The sequence below is a fragment of the Schistocerca serialis genome, chromosome 1, assembly GCF_023864345.2.
Source record: "Schistocerca serialis cubense isolate TAMUIC-IGC-003099 chromosome 1, iqSchSeri2.2, whole genome shotgun sequence".
In the NCBI taxonomy this organism is placed as follows: Eukaryota; Metazoa; Arthropoda; class Insecta; order Orthoptera; family Acrididae; genus Schistocerca; species Schistocerca serialis.
The window spans coordinates 171,884,199-171,907,021 of record NC_064638.1 but is presented as its reverse complement, the minus strand read 5'-3'; the positions used below and the strand labels follow the sequence as shown (position 1 = coordinate 171,907,021).

Genomic DNA, 22,823 nt, shown 5'->3' with positions numbered 1-22,823 from the left:
CACACACACACACAAACACACACACACACACACACACACACACACACACACACACATACACATATATTTGTAAACGTCAACTTAAAAAGTAAAATTCAAGTGTTTTGCATTGAAAGATGATCCGTACTTCAACTAAAAATGAATGTAAATAAGGCTGTATACTCGAAAGAAATTACGGGCCTTTGGGAAACAAACGAAGTTCGAGAGAAGCAGTTTGTTTATATAAGTCGTGGCTGTTTCCGTGGTAACCGAGGGGAAGAAACAAATGCAGCCGTAGCTTCCTGACGTACTCGCCTCTCCAATCTGTCTGCTTGAGTTTTATATTACGGTGAGTTCATCTCTTCTGCTGAAATGGAAAGTCACACTTAAAAGGAAGGATGCTGATTATCTGTTCGGAATTCATTTCGCAGCTGCTGCGAAGGCGAGATGTCGTCGTTGTGTGTGCTGCTTATCTTGATGGCTTTCACGGAGAGACTGAATGTGTACGGCTTGGAGCCACCTTATGCTATAAGGTAAGTGCTTCCTCTGGTCAGCTCCAGAGATAAATGACGATTCTCTGTTTACTGATTTCACGGCGCTGACATAACACACGTGTCTGTATGTACGTATAGTGTCTAAGTGTCAAAGCAGCGAATAATTCAAACATATCCCCAATTTAAAGATATCGAAAGACAGTTTCTTGCTAATAATAGTGCGCTAACGGTCACGTAATTTTGCTACATAATTAATAATATCACCTGTTGTATGAACAGACCAGCAAGCATTTTTAATGGGGTTGTATACGTTTTTTAACGTTATTTTAAATTTTATTAAGTGACGCGTCTAGTAATTCAAAAACAGTGTTCTATATTTAAACCCCTACTTTGCAAATTACTGTGAAGCGCATGGCAGAGAGTACAGCCAATTCAAAAGTACAACAGAGTTCCATGCAGCTCCATTCACTTATGGATCTCGGGAAGAAAGATTACTTAAATGCTTCTGTGGCCGCTGTAATTAGTCCGTCTTGTCTACTCGGTTCCTACGGTTCCGATACTTTGGAGACGGCAGTACATTCGGGGATTTTCACTTCATACTGGTTTTCGAGCTTAGTACGTAGGCTTTCGGGCACTTATCGAGTTTAGGGGGACAAAATTTTCGAAAATATTTTTTCTCACTATTTGATCAGTTAGACTGTGATGATCTCGAAGATGTTATTTATTTCCATCCCCGATAAAAACTTTAATATATCGAGAGAAAATTTTTTTAAATGTAAAAGTGTTTTTCTCATTTTTTGACCGGACCACGAATATGTTATTTGCAAACATGATTAAAGCTGAATCGTAGCACATCAAAGCGCTCGGATAAAACCGCCTCATTCAGTTTACACTAAAGTCAAATAACAGTGTAGTTAAGTGTTAGTTCGGTGTTTGTTCTGTGCGTTTGTTCTACTAACTAATAATGACTAGAATTTTCCCTAATTTGACCGAATTTCGTATAGTAAATTTGTTCGACGTTTGCCGTGATAGTGATTCAACTATTGAATGGGCTTTCGGTCATGGTTTGCTGAAACGTGAGAGATTCTATGAAGATGAACAGTGCCTTGGCGGTGCGAATAAAATGTTCTTAGAGCGCAAGCAATCTGCCGACGGTCGTATTTGGGGCTGCTCTGTAAGACGCATTTGCAGGAAGAAGATTTCCATTCGCAGAGATGCTTTTTTTACGGGTAGTCATCTGTCTTATCGAATGCATTATCAAAATGGCTTACTTCTGGAGCTTCGAACTCGATGAACAGGAATTTTTGATGCGTGAACTTAAAATCTCGGCTAATACGGCTGTGAATTGGAAACAGTTCTGCAGAGACATTTGCCACGAGTATTTCGTGCAAGAGCTGATTGTTTTAGGCGGTCAGGGGCGTACAGTTGAGATTGACGAAAGCTGTTTTGTCCGTCGAAAATACAATCGAGGTCACAAGGTTAAGGAACAGTGGGTATTAGGCGGATACGACACTAAGACCAGAGAAAGCTTCCTCGTTCCTGTAGTTCGAAGAGATGCTGCAACTTTGCTGCCCATTCTACAACAATATGTGCGGCCTGGGACCACTAATGTTTCCGATTTGTGGGGAGCGCATAACACAGTCCAGAATCTAGGTTATCAGCATTTGACTGTTAATCATTCCATGTATTTCGTTGATCCAGTTACTCACGCAACTACTAATCATGTTGAAAGCGTATGGCAGAAAACAAAACAGAAAAACAAGCGCATGTTTGGTATTCATCGCAATATGCTGTCCAACTATTTGGCCGAGTTTCTATGGCGGCAACGCTTTGGATCAAGCCCATTTCACAATTTGATTGATCACATCAGGCGCGTTTATCCGAATGCTGCGATTTAGCTTGCTGCAATTTAACTTGAATGATCTTTACTCATTCTTATACTTCGATTACATGAGAATATGTTGTTTTATTGTTTCAATCAGGTTGTTATGTTGTTGTATTGTTACATTTTGATTAAATGACAATATATTGTTTTAGTGTTTCAAAACTGATGAAAAATATGTCATATTCGTGATCAGCATAGTCAAATTGACGATAAACGGTAAAAAATCAAATATTTCATGGGTGTCACCCTAAACTCGATAAGTGCCGGCTTTCGTGGGATATCCCTTCAAGCCATTCTGCCAGTTCTGGTTTTACAGCATATCGGAGACAATCTCTAGGGAGTATTAAACCTGTGACCATTCGTGCTGCTCCCCGCTGTCTAAGTTCAGTATATCCTGTTAGTGGTATCTGATATTGGTCACTCACACTTCTGCAATATTATAACAAGGGGAGGCCACGACGTTGGGATCACAGATTTGCATCAACCTTCGTACACCTTTAGTAGGCCATTAAAACAACTTAACGTGCAAGTAGTAAGCTGCACTATCTGGCAATTCCGAGAAAATCGAAAGAGAAGTTTTACGTGTCTGTTATGTTACTGATATATCTGTGCGTAGAGGCTTGCCGTAAGAAGCCATTGTGGTCAAGCGGCTACGGTTAACGTTTTGCTAGAAGGTCGTGGACGAGGCGATGGTTCGCATTCCTCCAATGCTTATTTTTCAATCTATACTTTTTTCATCAGTGGTCATATTATTTAATTTATATGTCATCTGAGGGGGCAATATAATGGAAAAAAACCATGTGCATTTCCATGAAGTTTTATATGACTCTTTACTATTTGTAATTAAATTTTCAAGGACTAGGGACAGGCTTGGAAAGCCCAAGTCAAACATCGATAAATAATAACGCGAACGACGTTATTCACAATAAGTAATATAGTAAGTCACAAAGTGTCAGACCACAAGGGAGATAGTTACTCGTTGAATGTGTTCTCGACATGAAACGTTGAAGGATGGTATTTGTCACACAGACACGGGGACATAAATTGAAACTTCACGCAAATGCACATGGTCCTTTTTTCATTATATTACCTTTCAAATGTCATATAATTCAAATAATACGACCAGTGATGAAAAAAAAGTGCTACGTTTCGCCGGGAGTCAAACCGTCGCTTGATACGCCTTAATGATCCCAATGTCGTGGCCTCCACTTCGTCCAAGATAGATCGTATGGGTCTTTTTTAAGCAATCTCCATTCGAGACTGAATGCATTTCCCCAATACTGTACCAGGAACCTAAGTCTGCCACCAACTTTACCAACGAATAGTCTTGTACAGGGTGTTTCAAAAATGATCGGTATATTTGAAACGGCAATACAAACTAAACGAGCAGCGATAGAAATACACCGTTTGTTGCAATCGGCTTGGGACAACAGTACATTTTCAGGCAGACAAACTTTCGAAATTACAGTAGTTACAACTGTCAACAACAGATGGCGCTGCGGTCTGGGATACTCTATAGTACGATATTTTCCACATATCCACCGTGCGTAGCAATAACATGGCGTAGTCTCTGAATGAAATTACCCGAAACCTTTGACAACGTGTCTGTCGGAATGGCTTCACATGCAGATGAGATGTACTGCTTCAGCTGTTCAATTGTTTCTGGATTCTGGCGGTACACCTGGTCTTTCAAGTGTCCCCACAGAAAGAAGTCACAGGGGTTCATGTCTGGCGAATAGGGAGGCCAATCCACGCCGCCTCCTGTATGTTTCGGATAGCCCAAAGCAATCACACGATCATCGAAATATTCATTCAGGAAATTAAAGACGTCGGCCGTGCGATGTGGCCGGGCACCATCTTGCATAAACCACGAGGTGTTCGCAGTGTCGTCTAAGGCAGTTTGTACCGCCACAAATTCACGAAGAATGTCCAGATAGCGTGATGCAGTAATCGTTTTGGATCTGAAAAATGGGCCAATGATTCCTTTGGAAGAAATGGCGGCCCATACCAGTACTTTTTGAGGATGCAGGGACGATGGAACTGCAACATGGGGCTTTTCGGTTCCCCATATGCGCCAGATCTGTTTATTGACGAAGCCGTCCAGGTAAAAATAAGCTTCGTCAGTAAACTAGATGCTGCCCACATGCATATCGCCGTCATCAATCCTGTGCATTATATCGGTAGCGAATGTCTCTCGTGCAGCAATGGTAGCGGCGCTGACGGGTTGCCGCGTTTGAATTTTGTATGGATAGAGGTGTAAACTCTGGCGCATGAGACGATACGTGGACGTTGGCGTCATTTGGACCGCAGCTGCAACACGGCGAACGGAAACCCGAGGCCGCTGTTGGATCACCTGCTGCACTAGCTGCGCGTTGCCCTCTGTGGTTGCCGTACGCGGTCGCCCTACCTTTCGAGCACGTTCATCCATCACGTTCCCAGTCCGTTGAAATTTTTCAAACAGATCCTTTATTGTATCGCTTTTCGGTCCTTTGGTTACATTAAACCTCCGTTGAAAACTTCGTCTTGTTGCAACAACACTGTGTTCTAGGCGGTGGAATTCCAACACCAGAAAAATCCTCTGTTCTAAGGAATAAACCATGTTGTCTACAGCACACTTGCACGTTGTGAACAGCACACGCTTACAGCAGAAAGACGACGTACAGAATGGCGCACCCACAGACTGCGTTGTCTTCTATATCTTTCACATCACTTGCAGCGCCATCTGTTGTTGAAAATTGTGACTACTGTAATTTCGAAAGTTTGTCCGCCTGAAAATGTACTGTTGTCGCAAGCATATTGCAACAAACGGTGTATTTCTATCGCTGCTCGTTTAGTTTTTATTGCCGTTTCAAATAAACCGGTCATTTTTGAAACACCCTGTATAATCATTGCACACAATACCCACACAACTGTTACATTCAGGTGTGTGTATGAGTTGACTGATTCCAATTGTAGTCATAGGAAATTAATTTTATACGTTTTGTGCAAGATACAGTGTTACATTTCTGAACTTTTAGAAGAACTTACTACCAACACCCGACTGGATATTTCTGCCAATTTTGATATGGTATTTAATCTTGGATAACTGCATCATCTACAAAAAGTCTGATGTTACTATAAATATTCTCCAGTAGGTTATTAATATAAAATACAAACAGTGAGGGCCCAAATGCACTTCCCTGTGGTACGCTGCTCCTACATCTGTGGACGTCTTTCACTCCAAGATAAAACGCTACGTCTTCAGACCAGTTAGAATTTCGTTTGATATCCAGTACGGTCACAGTTTCCTGAATAAGCGTTAATGTGATACTTAGTCAAATGCTTTCGAGAGTCAAGGCATATATACTATGTAAACTGAAAGTGGAGGAGTGAGAAGGGAAGGTGAAGGGAAGGAACTGAAGATATCAGCTGCATCGGGACTTTATACGAAATCGACGGTAACGAGTGAAAATGTGTGCTGCGCCGGGACTCGAAACCGGGATTTCGCACTTGCACGGACCATTTCGGCAGACTCCCCCGTCAACTCACATTACCATCCAGTGCCACCTGTCCGCAGTATCCATTCATGTCGTCCATGATCGCTAATTTTAGATTCCCGCCGGGCATCGGACGATATTATGCTTCCACACTGGAGGTCGTAGATTCATGGCCCATCGAAGCGAATCAGTTATATAAGTGCACTCACATAGTATGACATACATCATCTACATGATCACGTTGACCAATGGATTTCAGAACATTACTGTTCGAAAAATAATCCTACAATTGTGCTGAAATTGACAGGAATCAGCAGTAGCGGGGTTATCATGGCATTTCAAACCTTTCGGCTGTTTACTTGTATACATTGCCGTCTAACAGGAAATGTGTTGTGCGTAGTTTGACTTCTGTCATGTGAAAACTCACTTCTGCATGTTTCTTGTCCGCAGACATGTGTTGGTTCAAATGGCTCTGAGCACTATGGGACTTAACTTCTAAGGTCATCAGTCCCCTAGAACTTAGAACTACTTAAACCTAACGAACCTAAGGACATCACACACATTCATGCCCGAGGCAAGATTCGAACCTGCGACCGTAGCGGTCGCGCGGTGTTAGACTTGAGCGCCTAGAACCGCTCTGCCACCCCGGCCGGCGCAGACATGTGTACTAGAGAGGATATGTTAGATATGCTTCTTTTATGGGCGAATTTTAGAAAAACGTATCAACGATATGAGTGATGTATTCCGTGCTCCCATGTCCGACGTGCCACGCTCTTACCAGTGAATGGTTAAAATGGTCCTCCAGGCCTGAGAAGAAGACTGCGACTGACAGAGTGCACGAAGAAACCGCCCTCATCGCTTCTAACGGTGGCTCGCGCTGTACCGCTAGTAAAATTTTAGTCATCTTGTATTGGACTTACATAAATTTCACACCTTTCACATGTTGTTACGTCAGACATTCGAAGTTCACGATTCGGAACGTCGTGAGATATTTTTTCGGTTTTTTTCTTCGACACTTACGACATGAAGATAGATTTTCGGCATCAAGAGAAATTTGCTATACTACCCGTCGACTTGACCCCTGACGCAATGGTAATGGCTGTTGTGAGGTAATTTCTTGCTGGGTATTTCTAACTGTGCTTCTGTTGTGCGTCATTTTTGTCAATATTTTCGCAGATTTCGAAACAAATTACTATTTAATCTGTGCTGTGTATCGGAAAAAGTACTTGATTTTTGTGTTTCGGCGGTAATTATCAGACTTAGTTATCAATCCTTTCTCTGCGAAATACTAAACTGTTTGCAAGTTAGAGTATTATGTTCGATTCTGCTGGTATCATTGAAGATAGCAGAATCATGGATCGCGAAGTGCTTTCTCACTGTTGAGGAACTAGTATTCGTCTTCTTGCGTAGTTCTATTCAGCGCATTACGTGCCCGTCGCGCCCAACATTGACGTTAAGACCCAACGCAATGCAGTGGTTGTCGAGTAACAGTCGTAATGGATCGTGTTGTAACGCCTTGTGTTTCATACGCTGAAGAGCGATGCCTTCGGGGTTTGGCGATGAAGAGACGACAGTTAGAAAACTTTTGAAATTTTGAGCGCTGTCAAAGCTTCTCTCCAAATTCATTGGACGGAGAGTTTTAATTTATTTCATAGTGGCCGGTTCATTCTAGTAGCTGCACGAACAGTTAGCCGTATTTACATCCTAACATATTTTATCAGGTCAATATTTTTTTCTACATTTTAAATGAGGAGCACAGGTATAAAGGATGTCCCATAACAAAAAGGGTAAATGTGTACAGTTGAAAGTACACGACAGTGGAACCAAAAAGGTTCAATAAACATGAGCTGTAAAAAGGCATTATCTATGGCCACTTCTTTATCTTCGATACCGTGAAACAAATCTCTTCTACTGCAAGCTCACTGCTTTTCATATTTTGAGAGGTGTCCAGTAACGAGGCTCCAAAGTGCATACCTTGAGAGCTATGAAGACGTATTCAGTAAAAGAGATTTGTTTCATAGTATAGAAGATGAATAGGTGGTCGTAGGTCTTAAGGTATGCCTTTTAGAGCCCTAGTTTGCCGAGACCTTTTTGCTTCTAGTGTCGTGTACTTTCATGTGTATGCGTTCACGCCACTAATTATGGTACAGCCTTTATAGCTCTCTTCACACATGGGTCTAAACAGGGGGACACCCCCTGCTGCTCGGTCGTTTTTCCTGGCCGTGCAGTTGTGACGCCACCTGGTTGCCTACAGAATTCATTGAGTTCGAGGCAGACTTCTGTGCCGATGTTGCGATGAGATGCCTTGCGGCTGCTAAATTCCTTACCTGTTCTTACTCCTTGAGTGTACTTCATACTGTGCAACTCGTACCCAGCAGGTACAGTAGTCCCTTCTTTGGCTACAGAGGCCTCAAAAGGAAGTGTGATTCTGCTGGACACCAGGAAGAATGGTTATTCAGGGAAACGGATAAGCAGTTGCAGTAGCCGAGGTTAGTGTGTGCCTTCCCCTAATATGCTATTATCTCGCTGTTCAGATACAGAGTCATGAGTAGGTGGGAAAAAGAGCGGATGGAAGTGACGGACATTAAACTGCCCCTACTAAAGTCACCAGTCCGGCCATGGCGTACCGGCTTCCTGCCGCACATGCGAGATGGAGTCCTTCTCACTCATTTCGCTTGCGACATGGCCCTATTGTGCATGGCTTCTTGTACCAGCTGGAGGAGCGTACAATGCGGGATGCTGGTGCTGTAGAGATAACAGTGCGCAAAATTTTAGTTGATTGTGCTTTATATTCAGACAAGAGGTTAACAGCTAATTTACGTATAGGTTTCCCATCTATTTTAACACAGTGAGAACGATGTGCTACGTCTTTTAAGATTCTGTGAAAAGTTTGAGTTGTTGCATAGAATTGTTGGGAGTAGTTTTTAATGTGTTATTAGGGTGGCTGGCACATCCATGATTTTTTTAGTGTCCTGCCAACAATATACAACTTTTTAGCTTTCTTCTTGTGTTAGTGATGTGCCTGACAAAGTGGCAATGCTAAGGTATTCCTAATTTTGAAGCAGAGTAGCAATAGACGGCAATGTATAGATATGTGTATACAGTTTACAGCTATTGACGTATAATACGGAATAGATGAATCACCTTTGAATCAAACTAAGTACTGCAGGGAATTCAATTTTCACAAAGTTGCAAAACGGTGTAAATCAGGCACCACAGTTTTGCCATTCTGGCCGACAGGATCGGGCAAAGTGGCCACTTACCTTTAGATTAAAAAATAAGGGATATAAACTTTTTTGAAAAGAACTAGGTATATTTTATTGTGAAACATGATTCGAATTACGCTTTTCACAAACAGACGTCGAACTGTATTCCTCAGCTCATATACAGATTTCTTTGGCAGCAGAACTGTTAGTTAATATACAGATCTTCTGGGCTTCAATCTGAACGTTTTGCTTCGCAGTACATGCGCTCTGTATCTTCATCGTTGGCGTCAGAAAGGGTTCTTCTAGGGTTTCGTTCTCTGCTTTTCGCAATTTTCTTTTTACTACCTTTATTCTCTTCCCATGTTCCCCGTTTTTCTTTCTTTTTGCTTTCTTTTTCGTTTCCTTCCTTATTAACCGTTTCTAGGTCACTGTTATTATGACTTGCTGTAATTATCCCCTCGGAGCCCTTCTTCCGGTCGCTGCTGTTACGTTTTCCTCCGCACAAAATGGCCAGAGCCAGCACCGAGGTGGGCACCTTGCTCGCTTTGACATCATTACTTAAACGCTGTACGCTCTAATAGCATGACCGACCTTTCAATAACTAAATCAAGATTATGGAGTCAAGGTATGAAACTTTTGACTTTCATTAACAAGACTGAAGTTACATTTTGTCACAGTAGTAATCAGACAAAGTGGCCACGTATGTTACACGAGGACAGCTAAAATCCACAAAAATTATTATAACCCTGAGGTGCGACGCAGGAGGCAGGTTAGGCTTCATGGGGTGGCTGAGCCCTCCAGGGAGAACATGTTGAGGCATTTCCTGAGCGACGCCGGAATCTCTCAGATCCCGGGATCCCAACTGCCACTTTTCACGCCATGGATACTTTTCCCGGTTCTCCCCTACTCGTGCTTTAATTTAGAGTTTTAGAATGTTTGACTAAATGTACGATGTCTTAAAGTGTATGAAACACTGTGATCGTGTGCGTGTGAACATGAGTAAGATGGGACAGATTGGTGCAGTTCTATATGACTTTTATTTCCATTATAATGCTTTAGACGTTTGAAACGCATTTGTTTCTACTAATTTTAGTAACGGCCCTGATAAATTCGTAATTGATCGCCCGTAACTCACTACCCCCCCCCCCCACACACACACACATTCTTTATATATGTGACAACCTTTTAATTGTATCAATTGTAGCTGTCTTGAGAGCGATTGCTGATGACGTCACTGTCTGGCTCCCAGCAGTAAACGTGCCCAACCGTCCACATGGACCTACCTCCGCATCCACTACCAAACAGGCGAGGCCCGCGGAGTGCCTAGTTTTTCTCTGCTTTTTGTGTTTTCACGTCTTCGGCTTCCATGTCCTTCGAAACAGTGCTCATATCGCGTCGAGGCTACGCCATTCGTTCGTACCGTAGTTTCAGTCTCGGCACACCATCTCCCATTATATCCAGTGGGCCGTTTGTTAGATTCGTTATCACTGAACATGGGTTTCCTTTATCAATCATAAGATATGAAAGAACGAGCCAATGACACAACATACTTCTCGGTCAGTGGGCTTAATATTGGACTACAAAAAACCTTTCACGCCAGCAAAATTGTACATCCTGATTTAACAAGCGAACGAACATCAGCGAGCGAGCAATTCTCCTTGGTGTAAACGGTGGGTGAGCGAACTGCAGTAGATCGTATTCGGTTCGCATTAGTGGCGCTAGCAGAACAAAAAGTTTTTGTCTGATTCGGTGTCTACTTATGTTGTTCTTGCCATCAGTTGCGTGAGCGATGGAGTGGTAAGAAGGGAATGTAAGGTTTCTAATGGATGGAATAACATGGATATGATAAGTGCTTCTGAGAGCCAAAAGATCCATAGCACAAATGCTGAAAGTAAAGAAATATTTTTGAATCAAAGTTCCTTCACTTGAGCGTCCAGATTCTTAATTTTACTGTACACTCATGATTTCGACCTCTGGCCATTATTCTGTACTACAATTTGGAGCACGAGCAGGAGTCTGTAAACCAAGTCCTCGTCGAAATACATTAAGCTTTGTTATACAGCGTGGTCCATTGACAGTGACCGGGCCAAATATCTCACGAAATAAGCATCAAACGAAAAAACTACAAAGAACGAAACTCGTCTAGCTTGAAGGGGGAAACCAGATGGCACTATGGTTGGCTCGCTGGATGGCGCTGCCATATGTCAAACGGATATCGACAGCTTTTTTTTAAAAATAGGAACCCCCATTTTTATTAAATATTCGTGTAGTACGTAAAGAAATATGAATGTTTTAGTTGGACCACATTTCTCGCTTTGTGATAGAAGGCGCTGTATAGTCACAAACGTATAAGTACGTGGTATCACGCAACATTCCGCCAGTGCGGACGGTGTTTGCTTCGTGATACATTACCCGTGTTGAAATGGACCGTTTACCAATTGCGGAAAAGGTCGATATCGTGTTGATGTATGGCTATTGTGATCAAAATGCCCAACGGGCGTGTGCTATGTATGCTGCTCGGTATCCTGGACGACATCATCCAAGTGTCCGGACCGTTCGTCGGATAGTTACGTTATTTAAGGAAACAGGAAGTGTTCGGCCACATGTGAAACGACAACCACTACCTGCAACAAATCATGATACCCAAGTAGGTGTTTTAGCTGCTGTCGCGGCTAATCAGCACATCAGTAGCAGAGAAATTGCGCGAGAATCGGCAATCTCAAGAACATCGGTGTTGAGAATGCTACATCAACATCGATTGCACCCGTACCATATTTCTGTGCACCAGGAATTGCATGGCGACGACTTTGGACGTCGTGTACAGTTCTGCCACTGGGCACAAGAGAAATTACGGGACGATGACAGATTTTTTGCACGCTTTCTGTTTAGCGACGAAGCGTCATTCACCAACAGCGGTAACGTAAACCGGTATAATATGCACTATTGGGCAACGGAAAATCCACGATGGCTGCGACAAGTGGAACATCAGCGACCATGGCGGGTTAATGTATGGTGCGGCATTATGAGAGGAAGCATAATTGGACCCCATTTTATCAATGGCAGTCTAAATGGTGCAATGTATGCTGATTTCCTACGTAATGTTCTACCGATGTTACTACAAGATGTTTCACTGCATGACAGAATGGAGATGTACTTCCAACATGATGGATGTCCGGCACACAGCTCGCGAGTGGTTGAAGCGGTGGATTGGTCGTCGAGCACCACATCATGGCCCGCACTTTCACCGGATATGACGTCCCCGGATGTATCGCATTGGAACAACCGAAATAAAATATTCAAACGTATCTACGTTCTGTATTTTAATTTAAAAAACGTACGTGTTCCCAACTGTTCGTCTAAAATTGTGAGCCATATGTTCGTGACTATTACAGCGCCATCAATCACAAAGCGAAAAAAGTGGTCCAACTAAAACATTCATATTTCTTTACGTACTAGACGAATATATAATATAAAACGGTGGTTCCTATTTTAAAAAACGCAGTTGATATCCGTTTGACCTATGGCAGCACGATCTAGCAGGCGAACCATAGCGCTATCTGGTTTTCCCCTTCAAGCTACACAAGTTTGATTCTTTGTAGTTTTTTCGTTTGACGCTTATTTCATGAGATATTTGGCCCGGTGACGATCAATGGACCACGCTATATAATGTAGGTGACACAGTTCATAAATGAGAATATATTCACAAAGTGTCTGTGAGAAACAGAATTAACATGTCTCACACAAATTTAGTAACTGTACCGTAAAATTGTCATCAAAAAGAATCATTACATGTGCAGGCACCATTATCTAAAGTCATATAGATTGTGCTTAATATTTTGGGACTTGAAAATGACCAAAGGCCACAATCTTGATTGTAAAATAGAATAAACGATCTATACGGGCAAATCGCGCAACTTAGATGTAAACAGTGTTTTATGACTGTAGCCCCAAGCTATGGAAGGGTTATGAAGAGAAGTATGATCGGGAGCAGATTGCCGAAACACGCTAAGGCCAAAATGAGGTCGCAAGAGAGGCGACAAATTCATTAGATGCTTGCACCAGGCAGGAACGATGTGAATAGGCCCAAGATTTGCATTTCCTTTCATTAAAAAAGGGAAACGCAGTAAGTAACTCTGAAAGATAACAGGTGCGAATATATATCTATTAGGCTGATAAAAGCTAGCATTACGCGAAAGACCTGGTGGTCCCCGTTGCTTACTTTTATGGTAGCAGTAATTACAAGGCTGATTTTTCACTGTTATTTTAGTAGTTTTCGTTAGTAAAAAATAGTTTGCCCAAGATTACACTATCGGCCCTCTAACAAAGTATGTAGCGGATTTTGTTAAGTATCCTATATAACAGGCCAGATGGATATTTCACACTTAATAAATCATATTTTATTGGTATTTATTCCTTATACGTATTTCAATAAAATTCTTGAAGTGCTTGCCCTATATTACTGCAGATGTCAGAAACTATCGGCGATATAGCAGCTACTGAAAATGCAAAACAGCCACTAACGCAAATGTCTCTAGTTCGTCATAACCGGAGTGTAAATGGCATTCCTCCTTTAGGTTTTGTAGGTTGTCTCTTAATCAATGTTCCGCTTTTAAATTTTCTCCTCAGTTGCAGTGAAAAGCTAGCGCATAGCATCAACCGCCGAATGGTTCAAATGGCTCTGAGCACAATGGGACTTAACATTTGAGGTCATCAGTCCCCTAGAAATAGCCTAAGGACATCACACACATCCATACCCGAGGCTAGATTCGAACCTGCGATCGTAGCGGTCGCGCGGTTTCAGACTGAAGCGCCTACAACCGCTCGGCCACACCAGCCGGCTCAACCGCCATATGTGTAAAGTTTCGGAATCACGTTAAGAGAAATCGATGCTGGATTTAGTGCACGACTTCAACGCATTTCACGTATGCGTATAAATTCAGACACGTAAGTTCTTCTTTTCCTATGGCATTTTGCTTACTCCGTCATAAACAGTGCGCTCGTCATGCATAATACTTATTTATGAATATCAAAGATTAGCATCGTGACTGTAAGTGTATATCTTTCTGTGGGCCAATTGTCAGCGCCAAAAATTACAAAAAGAAAACAAAATTAAAAAAAACAGTGTTCATAGGCTGCTCTTGTTACCTCATCGTATTCTCTTCAGTTTCCTCTAGTGCAAACGCTTGTGTTCACTTTGCAATAAAGCGGGTTTAACAGATGACTCTACTTGTTTAGCATGTGGCACAGATAATCGCATATGATCGTTGACATCTACACATACCAATAATAGCTTCAAAATAATACAGGCGTGAGAGATCACGTAGGAAATAAATGCATCGGGGTCACAAAGTGACCGTCAGGCTTTTACATATTTCATTGTCCCTTGGGTCACAGTGTGGAAGTAAGGTCGGTGATGAGAGTAACCCCATAACGACCCTTCTGCTGTAGTATGGTAGATGCTTGTGAGTTGACACTACAGTGACATTCAACGGAAACTGCGTTTCCCGATCAGTGTAGCAAATCTGCGCATCTACGGTGGTTTCATTCTTGTTCTGTTAGAGTTTGTCCAGATTTTCCGGTAGTAGAAGGGTGTTTTTTCCCCCTTGTGATACAGGAAATGTCGTAGGAGTCTACTAGCGAGATCATAGCAGGTCACCATATCTCCCAAACCGATAAGCCAATAAGTATCTGCACCTAAGAGTAACTGCGGCTTTGTGTACTGACCGTCCGCTAGATGGCACCATTATCTTAGCCTGCAGCAGGTTGCAGCTTTATCAAATGAGCCTGCTTTGCCCTGTTGCGGCGTGAAGACTGCGCAACTCGCCGTTTGCGCCATAGGGAAACAATGTTCCGTAATCCGTTTTCTGCGATCTGAAACTGTACTGGGAGCAGCAATTGACGTAAGAGTTTGAGCGCAGTATGGGGACAGTGTTTTGTCACAGCTAAGTTTTTATCGTCAATTGAATAGTTCCAAAGTGGTCGAACGCACGCGATGGATGACGACAGAGCAGGACGTACAATTATAGCGACAACTGATTTCAATACTGAACAAGTCTGTGCCTTGATTCTGAATAACAGACGAGTGTCTGTTGATGTTGTGTCAAACCATGTGCAGATTTGTCACGGTTCAGCATGTGAAATCGTGCGAATCAGAGTCAACTCTCACAAAGTCTGCGCAAGATGGGTCCCAAAATAATTCGAGGATGAGCACCGTGTGAAAATCTGTCAGCACCTACCGGACCGTCATGCTGACGAAGGTGAATCTGTTCCGAAACGAATCATCAGTGGAGATGGCCCACTGTGGAGATGATTTAAGAGGCCGTCGATTGAGCTCCGATCAATATGTGAAGGAAGTGGTGCTTACGTAGCTTGCTGCACAAGCAAAAGACTTTTTCTTCAGAGATATCTGGAAAACTTGTGCAGCGGTGAGCCAAGTGCATTGGAAATCATTTTGGCTCCGTTGAAAAATTATTTCAATGAAAATTTAATAAAAATTCTGTACTGTTGTAATAAACTACAAAAATTTATTGCAAATAAGATCATGTAAAAAAATAAATGCTTACTTGATGACCTACCCTTATATATGTGATTTACTGTTACCACAGGTGTAAGGATCATTACATGTCGGTATTGCCCATACGAAAGAGTAACACAGAGGATCAGGGAACTTAAATCGAATCCTTGACAGAAATAGGCGATATTGTTCATGAGGGAATTCCGCTGTGCAAATTTAAAAGATCCTGTATCAGAGAAAGACTGTGTTACAATTCCGCAGTATCCACCGTACCCTGGTGAGCAACAAAATTACGACCGCTTCTTTAATAGCATGTTGGTTCACCTTTGAAACGCAACGATCTGCTATTATGCGTGGTATAGATATGAAAACTCCTTGGTAGATTTCTGAAGGTACGTGGCATCAGATCTTTATTTGTGTACAGGTCACGTAATTCCCTTGAATTATGAGCCGCTTATTTGTAGGCTGCCGGTCGATAGAATTTCAGAGGTGTTCCATCGGGTTCAGAGTGGCGTATTTGGTGGCCAAGACATGAACGTGAGTATATTATTATCCTCCTCAAAATACTATGGAACGATTATGGACCTGTGGAATATGTTGTAAGATGCCGTTCACTGTTCGAGAAAACATCAAACACGGAAAGACACAGGTGACCCTCAATATGGTTGACACAGCCCACAGCTGTCACTGTGCCTTAGATTACTTTCACATGTCCCATGGCCGGCCGCTGTGGCAGAGCGGTTTTCGGCGCTTCAGTCCGGAACCGCGCTGCTGCTACAGTCACAGGTTCGAATCCTACCTCGGGCGTGGATGTGTGTGATGTCCTTAGGTTAGTTAGGGTTAAATAGTTGTAAGTCTAGGGGACTGATGACCTCTGATGTTAAGTCTCATAGTGCTTAGAGTCATTTTAAACATTTTTGAACATAAATATCCGGGTAAATATCCCTCCCCCGACCTGCATCCGTGACGCGGTACATGTGTCGAGTAGTCGTTCGCCAGACACAGCTGTGGGGTTGAACAAGAAACGTGAATCACTCGACCAGTTTATGCGTTCCCATCGATCCGGTGTCCAATCTCGATGATTCGGTACTCTCTGCAGTCGTAAGTAACGACGTCGCGGAGTCAACATGATAAATCGTAGAAGTCGTTTGCTGAGAAGCCTCATGTTCAGCAGTGTGCTCTGAACGGCGTGCTCCAAAACACTTGCAAACTGCACCAGCGTTATCGCCATCTATCTTCTACACCAACACCTACATGGATACTCTGCGAATCACACTTACGTGCCCGCCAGAGGTTTCATCGAACCACCTTCACAATAATTATCTATTATTCCAAACTCGAACAGCGCGCGGAGAAAAACGAACATCTATATCTTTCAGTACGAGGTCTCATTTCCCTCATTGTACTACGATGGCCGTTTCTCCCTTTGTAGGTCAGTATCACCAAACTATTTTTTATTCGGAGGAGAAAGTTGGTGATTCAAATTTCGTGAGAAGATTCCGCTGCAACGAAAAACACCTTAGTTTCAATGATTTTCACTCCAAATCCTGAATCATGTCAGTAACACTCTCTCCCCTATCTTTCGATAATACAAAAACTGTTACTCTTCCTATGTAGTAAGTATCTCACACTGCGCAGGAGTGCTCCAAAAGAGAACGGACAAATGTAGTGTAGGTAGTTTCTTTAGTAGACCTGTTACATTCTCTAAGTGTTCTCCCAATAAAACGCAGTCTTTGGTTCGCCCTCTCCACTATTTAGTCGAATCTACGGCCTTTAGTTTTGACTAATTGATCGTATAACCGAAGTTTAACGGATTCCTTTTAGCACTTGTGAGGGTACTGGTGTGTAGTATGTGTAAGTGGTTGTTCTTTGGAGGGCGACAATGCCCAGTGGCGCAGAGAGCTACAAGCAGAGGCAGTTGTTGAGAGGCTGTGGAAGGTGTAGGCTGCGTGAGCCAAAGGCGGTTGCGTGGCGAAGGATTTATCTCTATGTTTAATATTAGTGGCGCACAGTTTGAATAATAGTGTGTTTATGTTTGTGCAGTGTGATAAAGGAAATAAATCAAATCTTACCACTTCTTAATGCGTCTCCACCTACTGCATTTAACAATGAACCAAGTCTCGATATACACGGTCAACTACAACAAGAGGATTGTAGCATTATAATCATTAATTAACCCATATAATCTCCTAAGACGAAGGGAGCTTATACACCCATGTCGATGACCGCTCACTTTCCGTTATTTGGGGTCAATCGTCAATTTTCGAACCATTGTCATTTGTTTTGATCTTCTGATGACTTTACTAGACGACAGCATCATCGGCACACAGCCTAAGACAGCTGCTCAGGTTGTCTCCTAAATCGTTTATATAGATAAGGTACAGCAGTGGGCCTATAACACCACCTTGGGGAATGCCAAAAATCATTTCTGTTTCATTCGACAACTTTCCGCCAATTACTACGAATGTGTCCTCTGAAAGGAAATCACGAATCGAGTCACATAACTCAGACGATATTCTGTAAGCACGCAATCTGGTTAAAAGCCGACTGTTAGGTTCAGTGTTAAAAGCCCTCTGGAAATCTACGAATACGGAATCAATTTGAAATCCCTTGTCGGTAGCACTCTACATTTCGTGTAAGGAGCTAATGGTGTTTCACAAGAACGATGTTTTCTAAATCCGTGTTGACTGTGTGTCTATAGACCGTTATTTTCACGGTAATTCATAACGTTCTGCCATAATATATGTTCCAGCCTCCTGCTGCATATGGACGTTAATGATATGGATCTGCATTTTGGTGGATTACTCCTACTGCCATTCTTGAATATTGGCGTGACTTATGCAACTTTACAGTCTTTGGGTATGGACCCGTCGTCGAGCGAGTGGTTGTATATGGTTGTTAGGAATGGGGCTATTGCATCAGCATATTCTGAAGGGAGCATAATTGGTATACAGTCTGAGCCGGAAGACTCGCTTTTATTATGTGATTTAAGTTGCTTCACCGCTGTACGTTACTCATGTTGGCAGCTGTTGAGGGTGGGCAAGTCTCCGACATAGACGTTCTGTCATGAGGCGTGACCCTCCAACATCTTGTCTGCCACTCGTAGTTCCATCGTCCTGCAACCACTTTCGGCTGATGTAACCCCGCGAACAGCAGACCATCCTTGACGTTTCCGAGACGCTGATTCGCAAGCCGTAGGTCATACCAGCCTGCTCTTTGTTAATGACGCTTGCGTAAGGGTATTTTGTTGCTTGTCGCACGTGTAATCGCCGGACTGATTCCCCATTTATCTCTGCTCCGCTTACGTGCATTCCTTGTCACATCACATGCTGAGCGGCATTCAGTCTCGCTATGCTAACGTATAACAGGAAACGATATCTTAACGTATAATAGCAGGAAACTTGTATCACTGCTGAAGTTATATATTTTGTAATAAGAAAAGCCAAAGACCTTCTTCTTCTTCTTCTTTCTTGGCTCTACAGCTCATGATGAGCCTTGGCCTCTTCTACAATTTCCTTTCATTTCTCTGGGTCCTTTGCCAATACTCTCTAGTTTATACAGCCCATCTTCCTAAGATCTTCGATTACTCCATCTTCCCATCTGGCTCTTAGTCGACCACGTCCTCTCTGCCCTTCTGACTTTCCTTGTAGTACTCTTTTTGGTACTTCTGTATCATTCATGCGAGCCACATGTCCCGCCCACCTCAGTCTGGATGATTTCACTATCCTTCTGATGGGTTGGTGTTTGTATATGATATACAACTCATGGCTGTACCTCCTCCTCGATCTTCCTCTTTCACAGATTGGGCCGATAATTCGTCTAAGTACCTTTCTTTCAAATGCATCCAGTGTTTCAATATCTTTAGTTATTAATTTCCAGGCTTCAGAGGAATATGTAAGCACTGATCGTATAAGTGATTTATACATAGCTAATTTCCTGGTACGGGTCAGGAGTCTTGAGGGTAGAAGTCTTGTTAGGTCACAATAGGCTCTGTTGGCCAGTATTAATCTCTGCTTAATTACATAGGAGGTATCATTTAGATGTGTAACTGTCGATCCCAGGTACTTGAAATCTTCAACTCACTCAAATGTATAATTGCCCATTGTTATTGCGTTTGGCATATTTTCTCTATGTGCTTTTCCAGCTGCCATTTATTTTGTTTTTTGTTCATTAATAATTAACCCCATGTTCCTACTAGCCTTTTCAAGAGCTGTAAATGTCTCTTCCATTGCTTTTTGGGTTCTTGTTATTATATCTATGTCATCTGCGTAGACCAGGGTCTGCACTGATTTATAGAAGATCGTTCCCATATTCAGAAGGTTTGCGTTTCTCATCACCTTCTCCAGGGCGGCATTAAAGAGAAGGCATGCCAATGCATCCCTTGTCGCACTCCATTTTTAACTATCAATGTATTGGTCATCATTCCTCCTATTCTTACACTACCTTGTGTTTCGCTCATTGTCATTCTCACCAGTCTTACCAACTTTCTCAAGATTTCCAGTTCATCTAGGGCTTGATATAACTGCTGTCTATTTATGCTATCATAAGCTGCTTTGAAATCTATAAAGGGGTGATGCGTGCCAACTCTGTATTCGTTTGTTTTTTCCAGGATTTGTCTTAAGGTGAATATTTGATCTATAGTTGACTTCCCAGCAAGGAATCCGCATTGGTACGGCCCCGTCTCCCTGTGTATGATCGGGAGTAATCTGTCGAATAGTATATTAGAGAGTATTTTATATCCCAAATTAAGTAGTGTGATACCTCTGTAATTACCACACTCCATCTTATCTCCTTTCTTATATATGGTACATATGATACCCTCTTTCCATTGTTGGGGCATTTTCTCCTCTTCCCATATTCTGGTGACCATTTTCAGAAGGCTTTGTTCCAGCTCTCTGCCTCCTTGCTTGAACAGTTCTGCTGGAATACCATCAGTCCCTGCCGCCTTGACGTTTTTCGACCTTACTGCAGCCCTTACTGCAGTGGTAACACCGGTTCCCGTCAGATCACCGAAGTTAAATGCTATCGGGCTTGGCTAGCACCTGGTTGGGTCACCGTCCGAGTCTATCGAGTGTTGCTGGCAAGTGGGGTGAACTCAGACCTCGTGAGGCCAACTGAGGAGTTACTTAACTGAGAAGTAGCAGCACTAGTCACGAAAACTGATAACGTTCGGAGAGCGGTGTGCTGACCACGTGCCCCTCCGTGTCCGCATCCGACGACGCCTGAGGCCTGAGGATGACGTTGCGGACGGTCGGTGCTGTTGGTCCTTCAAGGCCTGTTGGGACGGTGGATATCTCTTTCGTCAGTCTGGTTCTGCAACGCTCGGTCCTAATGGACATAGAGGCTGTCTCAGCGAGGGGCATCAAACGTTTCATGTGCTGTTTGCACCAACAATACGCTCCTAGATGTGTTATTGAGGGCACCGCTTGTCTGTCGCGACCTGCGCTCAGAATACACGTTATACGAGGTGAACTACTGTGTGCCACACTGGATACGTATTCGAATGGCGCAAAAAAATTTTTGTTACTAAATTTGTCTAACGTTGATGTCCATAAATCACTTAATGCGAATGCCGTTACAACTGTTGCACAGGATGGCATAGCCACTCCCAGTCGTTGTCCAACTCTCACTGCATGTCACCTCTGCTGATCTCAGAATTAAGAGCAAGTTAAAATATATCACACACAGCTCAGACATCTTAGCATGTGACTTAGAGCTGATTGTTGCGTGAACCATTTAAGAGTGAGGCCAGTTAAGCGAGCGATTTGTGTTAATTCTGATCATGCGCTACACGGAAACTGAGTGGCAAAGTGAGCCTCAAAACTGAATAACCAGAACGTAGTCACGAGGAGCCCATACAGCGTCATACTTCACGTATCGGAGAGTCATTAGTCTTCTGACTGGTTCGATGCTGCCCACCACGAATTCCTCTCTTCTGCCAACCTCTTCATCTCTTGCACCCAACGTCCTCAATTATTTGTTGGATACTTTCCAATATCTGTCTTCCTATACAGTTTCTACCCTCTACAATTTCCTTTTGTACTGTGGAAGTTATTCTCTGATGTCTTAGCACAACAACTACCTTCCTTGCCCCCTCCTGTCAGTGTTTTCCATATATTCCATTTCTCGACGTTTCTGCTGACAACCTCCTCATTTCTTACCTTACCAGTCCACGTTATTTTTAACGTTCTTCCTTAACACCACAAATCATACGCTTTGACACTCTTCTCTCACGATTTCGCCACAGTCCACGATTACCTACCATAGAATGCTGTGTTCCAAAAGCATAATCCACAAGTTAAGACCGATTTTTATACTAAGAGACTTCAGTTGGTCAGGATTGCACTTCTTGGCTGCACTGATATCCTTTTTATTCCTCTGTTATTGATCTATCATGTGTTATTTTGCTCCCAATGTAACAGAGTTCCTTAAAATCGTCAACTTCGTGATCCCCAATTTTGCTGTTTGTGGCTAATTTCGTTTCTGCTACAACTCATTACTCCCCCTTTTGCTATAGTTTACGCAGTACTCCGTACTCATTAGACTGTGTATTCCATTCAACACGTCTTGTATTATTCTTTTTCACTTTCAGTGTGGAGAGTAACGTCATAAGTAACTCTTATCATTGATACGCTTTCATCCCGATTTTTAGACTCCTTGGCTACCGACAGTGCGTCTTCTGTGTCTAGATTTCACCGTAGGGACGAAAGAGTACGTCCCTATGTTACAACCTTTTTCATCTGAGCACTTTTTTCTTGGTCTTCCACTCTTAATATTTCCTCTTCGTTCTTGTAGATATTGTACAGTACACATCTTTCTTGTTTACTGAACACGAAACGCTTATGCAAAAACATAACAGGTCATTCACCATTAGCTCTTATTAAGGTGTCAATAACGCACCAAATATCTTTAATGGATATGTGTGGGACGATAAGCAAGTACCAGAACAAAATAAAAAATTTCAATATTTTTCTGTTCCTTTACATACTCCTAGAATCTAGACAGAACTAGTGAACTGTCTGATTTTCAGAATTATTCTTACATCTACATGTACACGAACTTTCGTAGCCTGAAAACCACAGTGAAGACAGATGGTACTCTCAATGTAGCACAGAAAAGCGTCCTAGGGTTCGTTCCCTTTCTGTTCGGGTGTGTAGCGTGGGAGTAATGCTTAACTGCCTCTGTGCGCTCTGTAATTAGTTCAATGTTGTCTTTTCGGTCCACACAGGAGCGATATTTAACTGGCTGAAGTGTGTTGCTAGGTCTTCA

At 42.6% G+C, this 22,823-nt stretch overlaps 1 protein-coding gene across 1 annotated transcript in view; it reads left to right on the top strand.

Moving 5' to 3' along the window:
- Positions 1 to 426: 426 nt before the first annotated feature.
- The window catches only part of LOC126458141 (snake venom serine protease pallase-like), a 65,835-nt gene continuing 43,438 nt past the window's right edge, over positions 427 to 22,823 (top strand). Inside the window, exon 1 of the mRNA XM_050095030.1 lies at positions 427 to 512. Within this exon, the coding sequence (XP_049950987.1) occupies positions 427 to 512 (86 nt within the window). The remainder of the gene's footprint in view (positions 513 to 22,823) is intronic.